Source organism: Pelodiscus sinensis, chromosome 2 (assembly GCF_049634645.1).
Source record: "Pelodiscus sinensis isolate JC-2024 chromosome 2, ASM4963464v1, whole genome shotgun sequence".
Lineage (NCBI taxonomy): Eukaryota > Metazoa > Chordata > Testudines > Trionychidae > Pelodiscus > Pelodiscus sinensis.
The window spans coordinates 219,401,951-219,419,274 of record NC_134712.1 but is presented as its reverse complement, the minus strand read 5'-3'; the positions used below and the strand labels follow the sequence as shown (position 1 = coordinate 219,419,274).

At 38.2% G+C, this 17,324-nt stretch overlaps 1 protein-coding gene across 3 annotated transcripts in view; it reads right to left on the bottom strand.

The window, feature by feature from the left end:
- Positions 1–17,324, bottom strand: part of LOC102456704 (macrophage mannose receptor 1-like) — a 67,814-nt gene that overhangs the window by 38,316 nt on the left and 12,174 nt on the right. For 2 of the 3 annotated variants that reach the window (XM_075922471.1, XM_075922472.1), the window contains exons 6-14: positions 15,841–15,987; positions 13,907–14,089; positions 12,191–12,348; positions 9,964–10,077; positions 8,276–8,391; positions 7,589–7,737; positions 5,178–5,377; positions 2,451–2,581; positions 791–878 (exon numbers count right to left, since the gene is read on the bottom strand). In XM_075922471.1, coding sequence (XP_075778586.1) covers positions 791–878; positions 2,451–2,581; positions 5,178–5,377; positions 7,589–7,737; positions 8,276–8,391; positions 9,964–10,077; positions 12,191–12,348; positions 13,907–14,089; positions 15,841–15,987 — 1,286 coding nt within the window. The remainder of the gene's footprint in view (positions 1–790; positions 879–2,450; positions 2,582–5,177; positions 5,378–7,588; positions 7,738–8,275; positions 8,392–9,963; positions 10,078–12,190; positions 12,349–13,906; positions 14,090–15,840; positions 15,988–17,324) is intronic. The other variant, XM_075922473.1, reaches the window with a different exon arrangement.

The following is a 17,324-nucleotide window of genomic DNA, read 5'->3' as shown; positions in this document are numbered from 1 at the left end:
AATCTCAGAGGAGATCATCTAGTCCAAATCACTGCTCAAAGCAGGACCAACCCTAACTAAATAATTCCAGACAGGGCTTTGTCAAGCCTTAAAAACCTCTAGGGCTGGAGATTCTACCACTCCCTAAGCAACCCATTCCAGTGCTTCACCACTCTGCTAGTGAACTAGTATTTCCTAATATCCAGCCTAGACCTCCCTCACTGCCACATTGCCTAAGGCTGACTTTCTGGGAGTTGTAGAAGGGTGCTGTGAATGGAGGGCTCACAGTTTTAGAATATGAGACCTTTTGCAGTCAAACGAAGCCTGTCTTAAGACATGATCCTCTTCTTTTTTTTTTTTTTTTTTTTTTTGCTTGTTTTGGATCTTTAACCAGGAGTATGACTGTAAATATCCTGGGAAGGTAGTGTTGGCAATAGTGGGGGATGACTGTACATTTTATAATAAATGTCAGATACCACGAAGTCTGCGGTTGGAGTAGGGGATAATAAAAGAAGCATTTCTTCATGTAAATGCTGAAATCAGAGTAAAGTGTTCTGTGGCCCCAATCCTGAAAAAAAACTTACACACATGCTTAATTTTACTCCCTTGAATATCCCATTGATTTCATAGTGATCAGTGTTCAAAAGTACCATTGATTTCAATGAGTTACTCAGAGGACTAAAGTGAAGAGTGTAAGTGTTGGCAGGATCAGGGCCTATGAGAGGAAGAGGAGAAGAGAGGAACAGACAGAGATAAGAATATAGAAAATTCCTCATGAACTCAGAAAATGACTTAAAAATAATTTACTCACCGGAGAGCCATCACTCCAGGCAAATCCTTCATCAGGATTCAAAGAAAATATACCAATCCAATAAGTACCATAAAGGGATCCACCTTTTCTAGGATATATTACAGGAAGAGAAGAGTATATAAATATAGAAATAAGGATAGTTTATGTAATAAAAATATAATGTTTTAGAATATGGGGCCTGATCCTAAGCCCAATTAAGCGGCAGAAGGAATTCCACTGACATCAGTGAGCTTTGGGTCGAGATCCTGTATAGGATTTCACAGACTCTCTCTGGAAAAACCTCACTATCCATCAGAGGGATTGACATTTTGATGCTTTCAACTTGCAAGTTCAAATTATTTACAGCTGCCAGTATCTTCAGATCAAATTCACTAGTATATGATATGACCAGTGCAATGCCCTGGAATGATAGAGTATTCAAAGACTATTGTATTAACTTTATAAATGTCATCAATCTCTTTATGGGATGACTAGTCAGTCACTTTATTCCTTGGCTCAGCGGGTAAGATTAAGGATGTTTACTGAAGGAATTTAAGACAATGGGGTAAAAAGCAGGTAACAAGTGTTTGCTAGTTCCTCTGGAAATAGCATAAACCAGTTTGATCTGGTTCAAGAAGTGCACCATAACAAAGGTGCCAAAATTATGTAAAATATCAGCCTTGACCAGAGGAGATGTTGATTCACACTCTATCCAAGAATGGGCAGACTGGAAATTGGAAACAAGACAGTCAGGCCCAGGGCCGGCCCATAACATTTTGGCACCTGAGATGGAGAGCTCAAATGATGCCCCCATGTCCTCTCGCTGTACCAGCAGCAGACACAATTTTCTACATTTTGGGTCCCAGTGGCACCCTCCCACACTCTGGCATCTGAGGCAGCCACCTCAGTTCGCCTCATGGTAAGGCCAGCCCTGGACAGGCCCTGTGAAAAGAACAAGAAGTCATTCAAACCTATGAGTGATTCTATGTGATAAGCAAGGCATGTGTAGAAGTGGTTTATTGTTTTTAAGTTGTGTATTATGTGTAATACTCTTGTCCTGAATAAAGAATATTTTGCTCTAGTGAAAGCTGCATGATCCCTGGATAACTCTGCCACTGCTGCTGAGAAAATAGATCTTCAAGTGCTTAACTGAACTTAGATCTGCTGAGTTCATTGCAAGAGACGGCAGCCTAAGGTCCTGGTTTAGAGTGAGAGGATCATGAGATCCATCCTGACAAAAGTGATGGCTCAAGGCCTGAGACCTAAACCAGCGTAATCTCAAGGAAGCTACAAGTAACCAGGGAATTGTGACATGATTCCATAGAAGAAGCTGATGAACTAAAACTATAAATGTTGCTGATCTGAACCTGTGTTTCTTCTGTACCGTGTCTTCTTTACAGAAAAAAAATATCAATTCAGAGCTGCTTTTTTTCCTTTTTCAAAATGGTTCATTGATTAAAGATGAGTCACATTGGCCCTATTTTCTATTCCTTTTGTAAATGTAGCTTTTTATTGAACAAATCTCCCAAATGATATCACGAAATTGATTTACGAAGTTCCAGTGAATACCCAAGTTATTATTTTTACATGTTACCACTAAGAATATTAGTAATTTGATAATGTTTACCAACACAGAAGATTGTTATTATTTGACATACCATTAGAATATAATGAAACTTACTTTATTGCAGTTTTTATTATACGATTTTCCTCCTTGCTCTGGACCGTGGCCAGATTTCCTCCAATTTCTCTGCAAAAATCTCGAGCTTCAAACCATGTTTTCTTTTGTTCTTGTGTTTTCTGACAAAAGCACTAAAGAGACTATAGTTTTAAAACAATCCTCTATACTACATTATATTACAAAATCGAGACACAACATCTAAACCCCTTAAAATGGGGTTTTGTACAGCTAGACAAGTCAAAGAGCATGTCATGTACAGGTAATGGGTTACAGAGTGCGCTATTTGTAAATGTGCCTGTTCCACTTTGCATGGAGATCTGTCACTCACAGAAGTGAGGAATAAAGGGGTGGATCTATAGCTGCTAGAACAACAGAGAGGGGAAGAATTCAGTTTATAACTCATAGGAGCTGTGAAAGTGCCAAGGATACCTTGTGATATCGGTAGGAAGGAGAATTGTCAGACATGAGAAACATGAATGTGTGAGGAGTATCAGGGTATGTTGAGTAGGGTGGCTTAGGCCTGAAAAGAAGAGGTTTGAGCAGTGAGTGAGCATAGAACATGACCAATAAGGGGATAATGGAATCAGAATCAAAATTACCTTTGGCTGATTTGTTTAAAAAAAACAAAAACTACAGAACTAAAACACAACAGGGTCTCCTTAATCTCTAGCACTAGAACAAAAACTGTTCTTACATTTGTTTAACACCTTTTATTCTATAGGATCCCAAAGCATGTTGGACACACTTCGCACCAGTCCCGCACTTCTAACTTAAGTCATTTCATAGGTCAAAAGAAGTACGAAAGTATTTTTAGCAGACATCTGACACTGAGCACTTTTCTTTTGAGGCACTCAAAGCTCCTTCTAAACATTAACCCACCAGCATACTTGAGAGATTTTATCCAAATATGAGCATTGTCCTGTTCTTAACAATGGCCAAACCTTAGACTCTCTCGTGCCTGGGGTGAACTTAACGTGTATATTCCCACACCACATGTCATTTGTCCTTATATCTAGGGCTCTACCAAATTCATGGTCCATTTTGGTCAGTTTCACAATCAAAGGATTTCAAAAATATTAAATTTAATGATTTCAGTTGTTTAAATCTGAAATTTCACAATGTTGTAATTGTAAAGGTCCTGACTGAAATAAGAGTTTGTGTGTGGAGGGGAGTTGCATGGCTATAGTGGGGGAGGGGTGTTTTGGTACTTCCACCCTTACTTCTGAGTCGCTGTATGTGTCTTCCAAGGTGGGTAGTTGGAAAGCAGTAGCTGCTGACTGGGAGCCAAGCTCTGAAGGGAAATAGGGGTGGCTATCCTGCAACCCCCATTAAATAAACTTGCAACCTCCTGCAACTCTGTTTTGGGTCAACATCCCCAAATTAAGAAGCTCTTGTACCTCCCATGAAATTGGACTAGTATAGCAAACAAAAGATCAGATTTCATGATCAGTCTTTCATAGACATGAATGTGGTAGAGCCCAGCTTATATCACACTCCATCCTGTGTGCAATATGCAACCCTTTATCAACAGTGGTGAGCATGACTCAAATAATCCCACTGACGCCAAAATTTGTTGTTGTATCATTTAATCCAATATTTTGTCACTACCCTTTTATTAAGTAATTTTCAGAAAGATTAGATCTGCTCTTGTTATTCTCTCCTTTTCCCTTTAGTTTCCTTAACTCATTTTCAGCCTCCCGGATTTTCTACTGAAATTTTATTTTCCTCTAGTATATAATATTTCTGTCTTTTTCTACTTTCTTAATCCATTCCACTTCTTTCGTTTCTTTTCCTGTTCTGGTCAGTGTTCTTTAACTTCTTTCCTTTCCTTCAATCTCTCCCATCTTTTCAAATCACCTTCCACATCAGTTCTTGCTTCCTTTCTCACTCTCCATTACTCACTCCACAGAAATATTCACTCAAACTCTCCAACACGTCATGTAAAGAAGTGCCTTTTTGTGTATCCCCAAGTCAGAATATATTAGCAGGGCTCGACAAATAATACAATCTACTCGCTCGTGGCGAGTAGATTGTAACCCTGAAGAGCTAGGTTCGGGCGATCTATGCATGTGCAGAATGATCTGTGCATGCACAGATCGCCGGACAGCATGGCTGGCGAGCAGGGCTCACCATGGTTCGGCGAGCCCTATATATTAGGGTGTGTCTACACTACATGCTTATTTTGAAATAAGCTATTCCAAAGTAGCTTATTTTGAAATAGTACGTCTACACTGCAGGGAAGCTTCAAAATTAGTCCAAAGCAGTCTTCCCTAATATAGACGTGCTATCTCTATTTAGAGCCCCGGAGGCACTGGGAAGGAATAACTTAGAATGGTCCTGGGGAGGGGCTATTTTGAAATAGCAGAGAGTCTACACATGCCTTATTTTGAAATAGCTATTTCAGAATAGGCATTATTCCTTGTAGAATGAGGTTTACAGATTTTGGAATTATGCAATAGCTATACAGACACTCACATAGTTATCTCGAAATAACGGTGCAGTGTAGATGCACCCTTACTGGGGACATGCTCTTCTTCCATTCCTCAGTGGCCATGGAACTTCTTCCATTCCTCAGTGGGCATGGGTCTTCAGGACTGAGTTCAGTGATCTGAAGTGAGCTTGCTTTGCTTAGTCTAGTCCCAGGTAATTCACAGAGAACTGAGTTCCCTCCTTTCCTTAAAATCAAGAGTGAAGCTTCTCACCTTCCATGATTAGTTTAGTACTTACTTTGAAGCATGAGCTACTATGAGCACTTGGTTCCCAATCTGGAGGGCACGTGGGGGAAGAAGTTGCTGGAGGAACAGGAGGTGGTGTTGATCCTTCAGCAGATTGTTTACAGAGAAATGTTTCCACCATGTCACAACTGAGTACATCCCATAATCCAGCTGCCATTCCAGTTCTCATAGCAACACAGCCTGGCTTTTTTCCTTAATGAGATATAAAATAGTGCAAACTAGTTGACAAAATAATAATAATAAATAATAAATTAATATTTATTATTAATTATTATTATTATTAGGATACGTCTACACAGTGGCACTATTTCAGGGTAACATTCGTTATCCCAAAATAGCATTGTGCGTGCCTTAACAACACACCTTTTATTTCAAAATACATTCAAAATAACAGGCATCTTATTTTGGCTTCCTGTAAACCTCATTCTATGAGGAATAAGGAAGACACTGGAATAGTATTCTCTCTCGAAATAAGCTACACAATTTGTGTAGCCCAAATTGCATAGCTTATTTGGAGCTATGCGTGACTGTATAGACTTATCCTTATTAATGTGGTTTTTCTCAAAGTGGGCTGCAGGCTCAGTTTGAGAAAGCTGCTAATGTGCTGCTCTGGTTTGTTTATCTGAAAGCTTCCTGCAGCTCCCCTTGGCTGGAAACAGCAAAACAGAGCCAATGGGAACCAAAAGGCCCCATGGCTACGGGGCCTATAAATAAATTCCAGAGCAATCCATTAGAAGATTTCTTAAAGTAGGCCCATGGCCACTGTTGGGAAACACTATTAATGTATTAAGTAGCGTCTGACACGTTTAAATAGTGTTGTAATGTGTACACAGTGGACTAATGTTTTAGGTGTCTTCCAAACACTGAAGACAGTCCCTGCCCTGATTGGCTCACAGTCTGGTTGAGCTTAGGGCTCTACTCTTAAAGAAATTAAAGTTCTACTTACATTAATACATTTGATGTGGTAAAAGATGGAGAATTTACTGCAAAGACATTCAAAACTGGATTAAGCCCATCTGCTACTCTAATTGTGTAAAGGGTTTTAAATGTGAGTGTAAATAAAGAGTTCTGCTCTGGTTATGAAAATGGTTTGCAGAATGTTATCTCTCTATATAGTAAAGAGCATTAAATCACCCCAAAAATCCTTAGTATCAAAATGATTTAAAGAACTAGCTGATTAGCTATCTATTGAAGCTATTGTGAGTGTTTCCCATTGGATCAAGTCCCAACAAACTATTCTAGATATTAGTTTGCAAGGAAGTGTCCATATATTCATGCTAGCAATACAAATGTAACAACCAAAGTATGATAATCTCTAGTTATGCAATTGTTTAACTTTGAACATAACACGGTACCTACTAGTTCTCTATTTTGGCTACTTCTATGCAGTGCTAAGTATCACCCAAGTTAGAGGTATAAATGTGAGACCAACTCAAGACACAAGGCTCTAGGAAGTGGTCTGTGTTCCTTGCCTATAATAAAAATGGCAAGGATTCTGAAAGTCTGGCCATACAGGAGGACGGGAGATTTAATTAGGCCATAAGTACATCTAGACCACAGGCTTCTTGTGCAAGAAGCTTTTTTCAGAAGAGATCTTCCAAAAAAACTTCTTGCACAAGAGAATGTCCACACTTCAAAAGTGCATTGAAAAAGCGATGCACTTTTTCAAAAGCGTCCATACTGCCTGGATGCTACCTCGCATATAAGCAGTGATTGCTATGGACAGAATGGCTACCAGGGCACCTGTGCTTTTTTCACTTCCCTCTTCTTCTGAAAAAAATCCCTCTTCCCCATCCACACACACCTTTATACGAAAGAGCTCTTTCGCAAAAGGCTTCTTCTTTGTAGAATGAGGATTACCAATTGTGCAAAAAGCCCTCTGTTCTTTTGATTTACTGTTGAAAGAACATGCTTGCAGTGTGGATGTTCCTCACGTTGTGTCAACAACTGTAAAATCTACAAAGGGATAGAGAAGCAGTTCTCCAACTGTGGGTCAAGACCACAGAGTGGGTTGAACCCCATTTTAACGGGGTTTGCAGGACTGGTCATAGGCTTGCTGAGACCTCAGGCTGAAGCCCAACCCTCCCCATCTGTGGTTGAAGCCCAAGCCCAAAGACTTTAGCCCTCGGTAGCGGGGATCAGATTACAGGCCACCCATGTGGGTCTGATGTGCATACGCTTTGGCCTCCCCTCTTTGAGGAGTTGGGATTCAGTCAGGCCCAGGCTTAAGTTCCCTATCCTGGGGTCATGTAATAATTTTTGTTGTGAGAAGGAGGTCATGGTGCAATGAAGTTTGAGGAACCCTGGGACAGAGAATGAAATCTCATTGGAAATTCAACATTCAATCTTTAAGAACATATTTAAATACAGAGAGAATACATCACACAGCACTGCAGTGTATACCGGGCATTGCTAAGTTCCAGTGAGTGAACAGAACTGCTTCACCACTAGTCCACTTGAAAGTCCCTTGTTCCTCTGCATCTGAAAGACCGATCCAGAAATATTTTTCGGACCTCAGCCCCACCAGACTAATCAGGTAGGCTTGTTCATACCTATAAAAAAGGATAATAAACCAAAGAGAAATTGAGTTTTGTTTTCATGGTAGCATTATTTTTAATCAAAACAAGCTATAATTACTAACATGATTTAGGCAGCATATGGACTTTGTAATATTCTTAATTTATAACAACAGAGTTCCTCTTTATTGCTTTTCACTAAACCATGAAGTCCTGATTGATAGGATGGGAAAGAGGAAATCAGAAATTTGTTTGCTTTTGCCTCCATTTTGGGGCGTTCTACTGAGCATTAGGTACTAAAATTAGCAATGCAGCTACGGCATGAGGTGGTGATTTTGTAATGCAGAAAAGCACTTTCCCAAAACAAAAATGTCTAATTCCCTTAGAAGGACATTTTATTAAATCAAGGAGCAGGTAACTTTAACTTTCATCTTGATTTTTTTATTTTCAGAATAGACCTTTTTTATTTGACACATTAGATTTGATAAAGAAGTTCTAGGCTGTTTAAAGCTGAAAAGGCATAAAGTTATTTTCATCCTTAGCACAAATGTAAAAGTAAAAGTCATTACCATACCTATTTTCAATAGAAGCTAGGTAACTCTTATTCCCTTCACAGATTTTATTTGCTTCTGAAAATGTTGCAGGCATCAGTCCAACAGAGTAACAGTATGCGCCATATCTTTTCCAGCCCTGTAAAATAACCATCAGGCATCTGCATGTGTTCTTGACCAATTGTGGTATACTGCACACTGAATGAACTCTAAGCATTTTGAAGTATATTAATAATATATTAAGAATTTATTATTAAAGCCAAATTAACACATAATAAAGAATAAAGAAAAAATGTCATCATCAGAGGCACAGCATTCTAATTAAGCACTTACTCTCAGCATTTTCATTAGGGATAACAGTTTTGTAAACTGAATTGAAGAATCACTACAGCCAAACTTATAGGGATGTTTGATTAGGTTGGTCTTCTCTGTCTGCCTAGCCACGAGTAAAATGACATCAGTACTATTGCCCTAATACAATATGCCGAAAACGGAGTAATCTCAATCTGTGCTTGCTCTGCTGCAAAATGTTCACAGCTTCCCAAACTGGGACAGACCTGAAAGGACATGAATGCTAGTTCTGCTGTTGACTTTTTCAGAAGAAAGTCATATCTATGCTAGAGCCCAACACACCTTACATCTCTGCTTCTCTCCTTGCCCTCTTACCTGGCTCCCCCACCCTGCCCACTGCATTAGCTATCATTCCCTGCATCTCCTGGTGTGCTATCTTCTACATAGCACCCAAGAAGAACACGTTGGGGTTAAAAACAAGCCCTGACTAATGTGATGCTCTCAACAAAGTGTAGCAAATAAGTAATTAGTATTTTGGTTCAATTAGTCTACACAAACTTCTTTTCCTTAATAGCTGAGTATAGTCATCTCAGTCTAAGAAGCCCTGGAATGTGATTCCTTCTGAGCACATGCGCAACTGAGATGCAGTGACATTGACTTATAGAAAGAAGGCCATCAAATAAATTTTATTAACTGTTGAGCTGCTTGCAAATGATTTTGTGACTATACTTGCCCAGGCACTCAGTATTAGATACATATAAAATTATTTGTTGAATTCTCTGGAAATCTTGCTTCATCAAATTTTTGACTCCTTTTGAGTACTTAAACAGTGCTATCTAATGACTTTTCAAGCTTTTCTGGCAACTTTCAGCTATGTGGAACAATGCTGCTTGTGTCTCCCCTTCCTGCAGTCATTGGTGATAACTGCACAGCTGTTTTCCTCATGCTAGGTTGTCAGGGAAGGTATGGTCAGGGGAGACCCTGGGCTCAGAAATTCCTCTCTCTAACAGCCCAGCTGATCCCTGAACCCCCTATTACTGTTTCCAAATTCAAAGAAAGGGCACCAAAATACAAGTTTGTCCAGGGTGCCATTTTCCCCCAAGGAGGGCTCCAGCTATCAGTATGGAAACATGCATACAAATAAAAAAATGAATTCTGACCGGATTTGTCTTAATTGAAGTAGTTATTTTTTCAGGTTAGAAATAATCAATATGCATAAATTGCAACTCTTTACAGCAAAACTTCTAGGCTCCTTCAAAGACAGTTATTGTAGATGACATAATGAGGGGCAGAGTAATCAAGAGTGAAACCTAACAGTACAATTTAACTTCCTGGAAATCCATATAATTTAATTTGGGTTGTTTGCAAGCCAAGTTCCCACTGATTTTGAAAACTAATGGTACTCTCATTGCCTACTTACTTTCTGGCAGCCTGCCTCTGTTCTTTCCATTTCTTGAATTACTTGTGACAACTGTTTCCTTTTACAGATGTAACCAAACTTCCTTTCACAAAGATGGTCTGCCCAGTAGCCATCCTGAATATAGTGGGAGAAAGAAAGGTCTTTAGAAAGCTACTCATTTCCTTTATCTGTCCTATACTTTGAAACAGAAAGTTCTTTCAGCAGGCAAGGAGCTCATGAAGGTCCAGACAAGTCTGCTACAAAGCAGACACGAGCACTTTGCACACTTATGAAGGTTTTCTCTTTGTTCTTTCTTGTTATTCATTAGTATGAAATAAATGTCATTTTAAACTTATAGTCAATATTTAGCTTCTTGTGTATTGAAAGAGAACAATTATCTAGCTGCTGGTGTGTGTGCTGAGACCACTTCCTATTATGGTGACTAATACTGTCCCATGGTTTCCTTCCTTGTACTCTCCCACTGATTTGTTCGTATCCTTCTGTTCTCTCTCATATTTAGTTTGTAAGTTCCTTTGAACAAGGACAGTCTTTGTTCAATGTCGGTACAACACAGAACATACTGGGGGCCTTGTCCACCACTAGGGTCTTAAGCACTATGGTAATAACAATCTAATTCAATATTTACACTACAGGTTGTATCTCCCTTAACCAGGACTCTCTGGTCTGGCTGGCAACATCCATGGTCTGGCACAACCACAGATGTTCCCATACCAGAGAGCCCAGGAACAGGGAGATCTGGCAGCAGGGCAGGAGCACAGTAGGGGGGACCGGTGACTCAGCCAGCAGCCTCCAACAGCCCAGTGTCGGGGGTGGGTGGCTGCAGCATGGCCAGGAGTTCCAGCTCCAGCAGCTGGGGAGCTCCAGCTGTGGCCAGGGAGCTACAACTCCAGCAGCAGACGTGGAGCTCTGGCCCCAGCCCCTTCTGCAGACACGGTGCCCCGGCCATGGAGCCAAGCAGCTGCAGAGCTCTGGCCTCAGTCATGGAGCAAAGTGGCTACAGAGCTCTGACTGTGCCACTCCAGCCCTGGCAGCAATGGGGACAATGGCAACTAGAAAGCCCTGGGGTTGGGGCGGCAGCTGGGTCAGGCAGCCCTAGTCTGTTGGCAGCATGGACCATGAGGAGACAGACTTCCCCTGGTTCAGCAAATCCCCTCATTCAGGACTGGTTAGGTCCCAAGGGGGCTGGACAAGGGAGACCCAACCTGTGGTTTGAATCTAAGGATGTGTGCAATTTTAAATTTTTTAAAATGTTAATTTACATAATATAACTTGTACAGAAATTGCCATTGACAGACAATGCTCCTACAAAATATTAACAATATTTCAACCACCAGCAAAGCTGTTAAACTCATTCAATTTTAATTGATACAAAGTTCCTTGACTTGTTTCTACCAGAATGCCTGCCCCATTGGCCAACCACCCCCTCCAGTGAATAAGCAGGCCTTAGAGAGTGCTCTGTAATACAACAAAGCTAGTTTACCGGTCCAAGTGGGCAGTGAAGGAAGTCAGTCAAGGACACAACATAGACTGTGCAAACTTGAATGTCTACAACAGTTACAAGCATCATAGTTTAACATGAAAAGAGAGACAATCTTTCAAGTGGGCAGGACTCAAACCAAATAGGTATTTATCAGCCATACCAGCACCTTGAATTCTGCCTATAGGCTCTTTGGCAACCATGGCAGCTCTCAAAGCGCTGGTGAAATGTGTTGTCTGCATGAAGTGCCACTGAACAAATAGGAAGACATGTCCTCCACCAGCCTAACTAGTACTATCCTTATGAACGATAAAGCACAATAATTATATAATTCACCAAACATTAGTGAAAGACACTACACCAAATATAAAGCAAACCTTAGTGTATTTATTTTATCTGAGAAAAGGCAATATGTAAGTACCCACATGAGGAAAAACTTCTGGGTAGTAGAAGACTCTTTAATTTATCAGGCAAAAGCATAACAATGGCCAAAGATGGTGCTAAAATATATCCTTATTAGAAATAAGATGCAAATTCTTAGCATCTCTCCCACCATTCAAATAATTTAGCTAGTGTATCATGGTTTCTCCAGTTCTAATTTAATTGTATCACTCTAGGGCTCAACATGTCCCTGCAGTACCTACTTGTTAATCTGGCCCGGCTAGGTAATGAAATAGGGGGTTAAACCAAGTGTGTATTGGAAAGCTACCTTCAATGTTAATAGAGTTAATACTGATTGGATTGTGTTACCTGACCCTTCACAGCTACACAGTTTTCATGCTGGTTGTTTGCTCTGGTTGGTTCTCCACGGAGCCATTTGGTGTATGTCACAGGACTCCCATCACTCCATTCAAAAAACATTTCAACCTTAAGGTCATTAAGCCCAATCCACAGCTTGTCTGTTGGCTCTGACACATAAAAACAGTTTGTGTGTTAATAATCCTTCTATAGGATAAAGTTTAACTTACTTTGGAATGAAGAAGTTATTTTCAAGAATCTTAATGTGTGACAAAAAGAAGTGAATTCTTGCTGCTTAATTAAAAACTTTGGTTGCTTAGGGTCGTCTACACTGATCTGTAACGTGAAATAAGATACTCAACTTGAGCTACACAAATTGCATATCTTATTTCAATGCTATTTCAAAATAGCTTATTTCCTTGTTTGGTTCTGTCTACACAGTGCCAGATTTTGAAATAAAGTGCTATTCCAAAACATCCCTTATTGCTCATAGAATTAAGTTTACAGGGATGTTGGAATAGCGAGCCCAAAATATCAGGCTTGATATGAAGATGCAGGATAGCTATGGGATACTCCAGTATACCAAAATAGCATTGCAGTGTAGATGAACCCTGAACAACAGCAATTGGACAAATAATTGGGACCCATCTGTTCCAATAATATGGTTCCAGACTTTGGTCCAAACACATTGCCACTATATTTGGGATAAAGTAATGCAAATAAAACTACTTTAAAATCTTCAAAAAGCATACTTTCTCTTTTTCATACACTGAGCCTACCCAACAAGAAAAAAAAATTGCTCAGACATTTAACAAAGACTGTAAATAGAGTGGAGTGAAATTCCGTTGCCAAAAAAGTTATTTTGGTGAAAAATGCAGATTTAGTGAAGACAATGTGTTTTGGAAATTTGATTTCACTAAATTGTTCACTTAGTGAAAAAACCAAACATATAAAAATCCCCACATATTTATTTTTGACATTTTTGAAACAAAACATTTTGTTTTGATTGGAAAAAACTTCATTTCAAATTTTACATTTTTTAATTTTAAAAATTCAAAAACTGATAAAAGTTGTTAACATGGAAATAAAATATTTTTCGGAAGTGAAATGTTTGATTCAATCTGAAATAATATTCCATTTTTTTTTTGCTGAAAACATTTTTTAAATGATCCAATTACAAACTAATTTTTCCTTCCAAATTTTCCCAATTGCCAGTGATCAAAAATATGTTATTCACCTAACTCTACTTTTAAAATATTTCAACAGTATGTATGTACTCTGCTTACCTTGTGCTACAGCTCTTAAAAAAACAGGGAAAAATTGGTATTCACAGTACAGTATATACTTTCATAATAGAAAGGCAAATAGCAAATTTTCAGTTTACTGATAATTTTGGAAAATCGAGGAACATTTTTTAGGTAAAACTTTATTTTTTTACATTTTCATCAAATCAAAAATGCAAAAGAATTTTATTTTAGTTCAAATTAAATGTTTTGTTCGCCTTGAAAGGAAATGTTATTTGCATTTTTTAAATTATATTTTACAACTATTCTTTTTCTTTAAATTTATCAAATAAAATATATCCCCTCTATATATAAAGGGAACTGTGATCTCTATGTTCTTTGGGTGCAAACATTTTAGTTTAAACAATAATGCTAACATAAACCAGCCAAATGGAACATTATACATATGAACATAAGCAAATTACTTCCCTGTAAAAATACTTACTGAACCCAAGCTGAGACACTATAAAGCTATGTTCTTCAACATTGTGGATACTGATCAAATCACCATCCTCCATTCTACAGGAAGTCAAGGCTTCCTTCCATATTTTGGGCTCCCTGTGAATCATATAACAGTGACCGGTATATGACAACCATCCATCTTGGCATTTAATAGGCCCCAAATCATCTAAAATTAAACAATAATGTATCAGCATAATTTTAAAACCAAACAAAATACATAAAACAGACAGTATTTTCTTTAATTACAAAGCTCTGAAGGTCAGGTCTAATATTTTATGCACAATCTGCTATAAGAAAATATCAGTATAGTCAAATGACATTTTAAAATGTGAACATTTGAAAAACACTTTAAAAAGAGTGTGTTTTTATTGTTTGTAAGATGTACACATTTGAATATAACTAGTATTTTAATGTGAAATCTTTACATAACTAAATAATCTGTACATATTGACCTCATAATCTTTTTCTATATTATTTAATAACTGATTCATCATTACCTGATCATCAAAAATATTTGTAATCTAACAGTGAATACCTTTGGATTATTTTTTAAATATATGCTTTCACTAAGAAACATCAGACCATATAGGGGACAACTGAACTTCCCAAATATGGATAAAAGGAAAAATTACAAGGAAAAGCCCGTTCCCATAAAATAACTTGTGCACCAATCCTGTGATGTATCACTGTTTTCATCCTTGGCTTTTTCATTTCTTACTTTCTTGCCCTTTATGAAAAAAATAATTGAATTTGATTTAGCTGAGCTGTCACCTTTTTATGTTCACTACAGTGAATATTTCAGTGAAGCATATGACTAGTAAAAATGCTGAGGAAAAGGCAGATTTTAAATTCCTTTTATGTAAGAACATAAGAATGGCCATACTGGGTCAGACCAAAGGTCCATCTAGCCCAGTATTCTGTCTGCCAAAAGTGGCCAATATCAAATGCCCTGGAGGGAGGGAACACAACAGGTAATCCTCATGTGATCCCTCTCCTGTCACCCATTTCCAGACAAACGGAGGCTAGGAACACCATTCCTACCCATCCTGGCTAACAGCCATTGATGGACCTAACCTCCATAAATCTATCTAGCTCTTTTTTGAACCCTGTTAAAGTTCTAGCCTTCACCACATCCTCTGGCAAGGAGCTGCACAGGTTGACTGTATGCTGAGTGTAGAAAAACTTATTTTTGTTTGTTTTAAACCTGCTGCCTATAAATTTCATTTGGTGACCTCTAGTTCTTATATTGTGGAAATAATTAAATAACTTGTCCTTATTCGCTTTTTCCACACCAGTCATGATTTTATAGACTTCTCTCATACTCCCCTTAGTCTCCTCTTTCCTAAGCTGAAAAATCCAAGTCTTTTTAATCTCTTTTCATATGGGACCCATTCCAAACCCCTAATCATTTTTATTGCCCTTTTCTGAATCTTTTCCAATGCCAATATATCTTTTTTGAGATGAGGCGACCACATGTGTATGCAGTATTCAAGATGTGGGCATACCATGGTTTTTATATAAAGGTAATAAGATATTCTCGATCTTATTCTTTATCCCTTTTTTAATTACTCCTAACATTCTATTTGCTTTTTTGACTGCCGCCGCAGACTGAGTGGATGTTTTTATCTCCCCTGTCTTCACTATTGTGCCAGTGGGTCTGAATATCCAGCCTATGATGTTTAAACAGGGTAAAGGGTTGTTGCAAAATGAAAATGGGTAAAGGGAAGAGTAGCTGCAAAATGAAAATCAGCAAAGCTGAATAGTATATGTGTATGTTTGGAAAAGAATTCCAGCCAGTTGAAAATAATTCATAATTTCATATAAATAAAATGCATTTTAACTTAGCATCTGCTCACCTTTGTAGACTGGAAAACTACAGTTAAGGTCAACAAACTGTATTTTTATTGATCAACTTACCTGAGGGAATACTGAAAGAATCTGAAATTGTGGTTCCCCTTTTACATATGTAGCCAAGTTTCCAGTCACATTCCTTGTTTTCCCATTTAGCATTTCTTTCAGGATTTAATGCTGCACAGATATTTCCAGACTCTGAAGAGGGACTTCCTTTGAAAGAAAGACACAAAAAAATAGAATATCACTGTATGCCAAGTAGCGTCTTGAGTTCTAATCACGCCTGGGGAGCTTAATTCTGGATGAATATTAACCAGGACATTCTCATTTATTTCCCAGTTTCTAGCCAAACTTAAATTTTCATTCTTAGAAACATCTCTATGTAGTATTCTGTAACAGCAATAACATCTGAACTACAGGTTCAGTCATGGCCATCATCCTTCTGGCCTTAAAAATTCCATCCTAATATGATTCAGAAAAGCAAGAAATACTGAATTTATGGGAAAGGCACAAAAAATACAGTTGGCACATACAAACCTTTCAGAAATGTATGTAAGTGATATAGCTTACAAGAGAAGCCAAAATATATTCTGTTATGATGTTTAGCAGTATAGCTAATGAGCTAGATCCTGCCCTCTCATACATCCATGTAATCAAAGGAAAAAATTATACTCAACATGTAAAGTGCTGGAATAGTGTAGTCATCTATAGATTCTTGAACAAGCATTTGCTCACTGTAAAACTTAAAATACACTAAACTGACCTCTCAGAGTAGAATTATTGTGCTATTATTAGAAATAAATATGGGGGTTACTTAATCCCAAAACCACTAATTATGAATGGGACACATCCAGCCTATTTAATTAGCTTCATTAACATGTATCCTACAATTGACAGGTAACTGTTTTAGTTGTTATATATATCTTTATTATGAAATTTCTACTCAAACTCATCTGATTAAGTGGGTTTTGCTCATGATCCTATATCTTTGTTAGTCTGTTAGTCCCAAAGGGCTACTTGTTGTTTTTCAAGATTTAGCAGTTATCTATCACAGTGGTGGTGTAATGTATTTAGCAGGTGAGAGCTGCCGAGTGGGGGCAAAGGAGTATGCTATGATAAAATGCTATTTAATGCTATAGTAATATAACTTGTCAAAAAACACAAAAACAAAACATAACATGGATTCTTCTTAAACCAGAATAAATGAAACTGGATTTCATTTATCAATAACACATATTAAATATAAGATTAAGGATGTAAGATTCCAATATACATACACAATATAACTTTCTACCAACTGTCCTTGACCACATGCAACCATCTAAATAAAAACAAATATCTATGTCTCTATTTTTCTGGCTATTATCAATTATCATCATCATTTCCCACCACTTTTAGTTCAAGGTTCCACTTTCCACCAATCTCTCACTGGATGCTATGTAGGGATGGATGTATCTGGTTAACTGGTAAGCATCACCCTGGACCAAGCAGCCCCCATCTGCTACACTACAGGCAGGGGGCCGCTCCAGACTGGCTGGACTGCCTGCAGG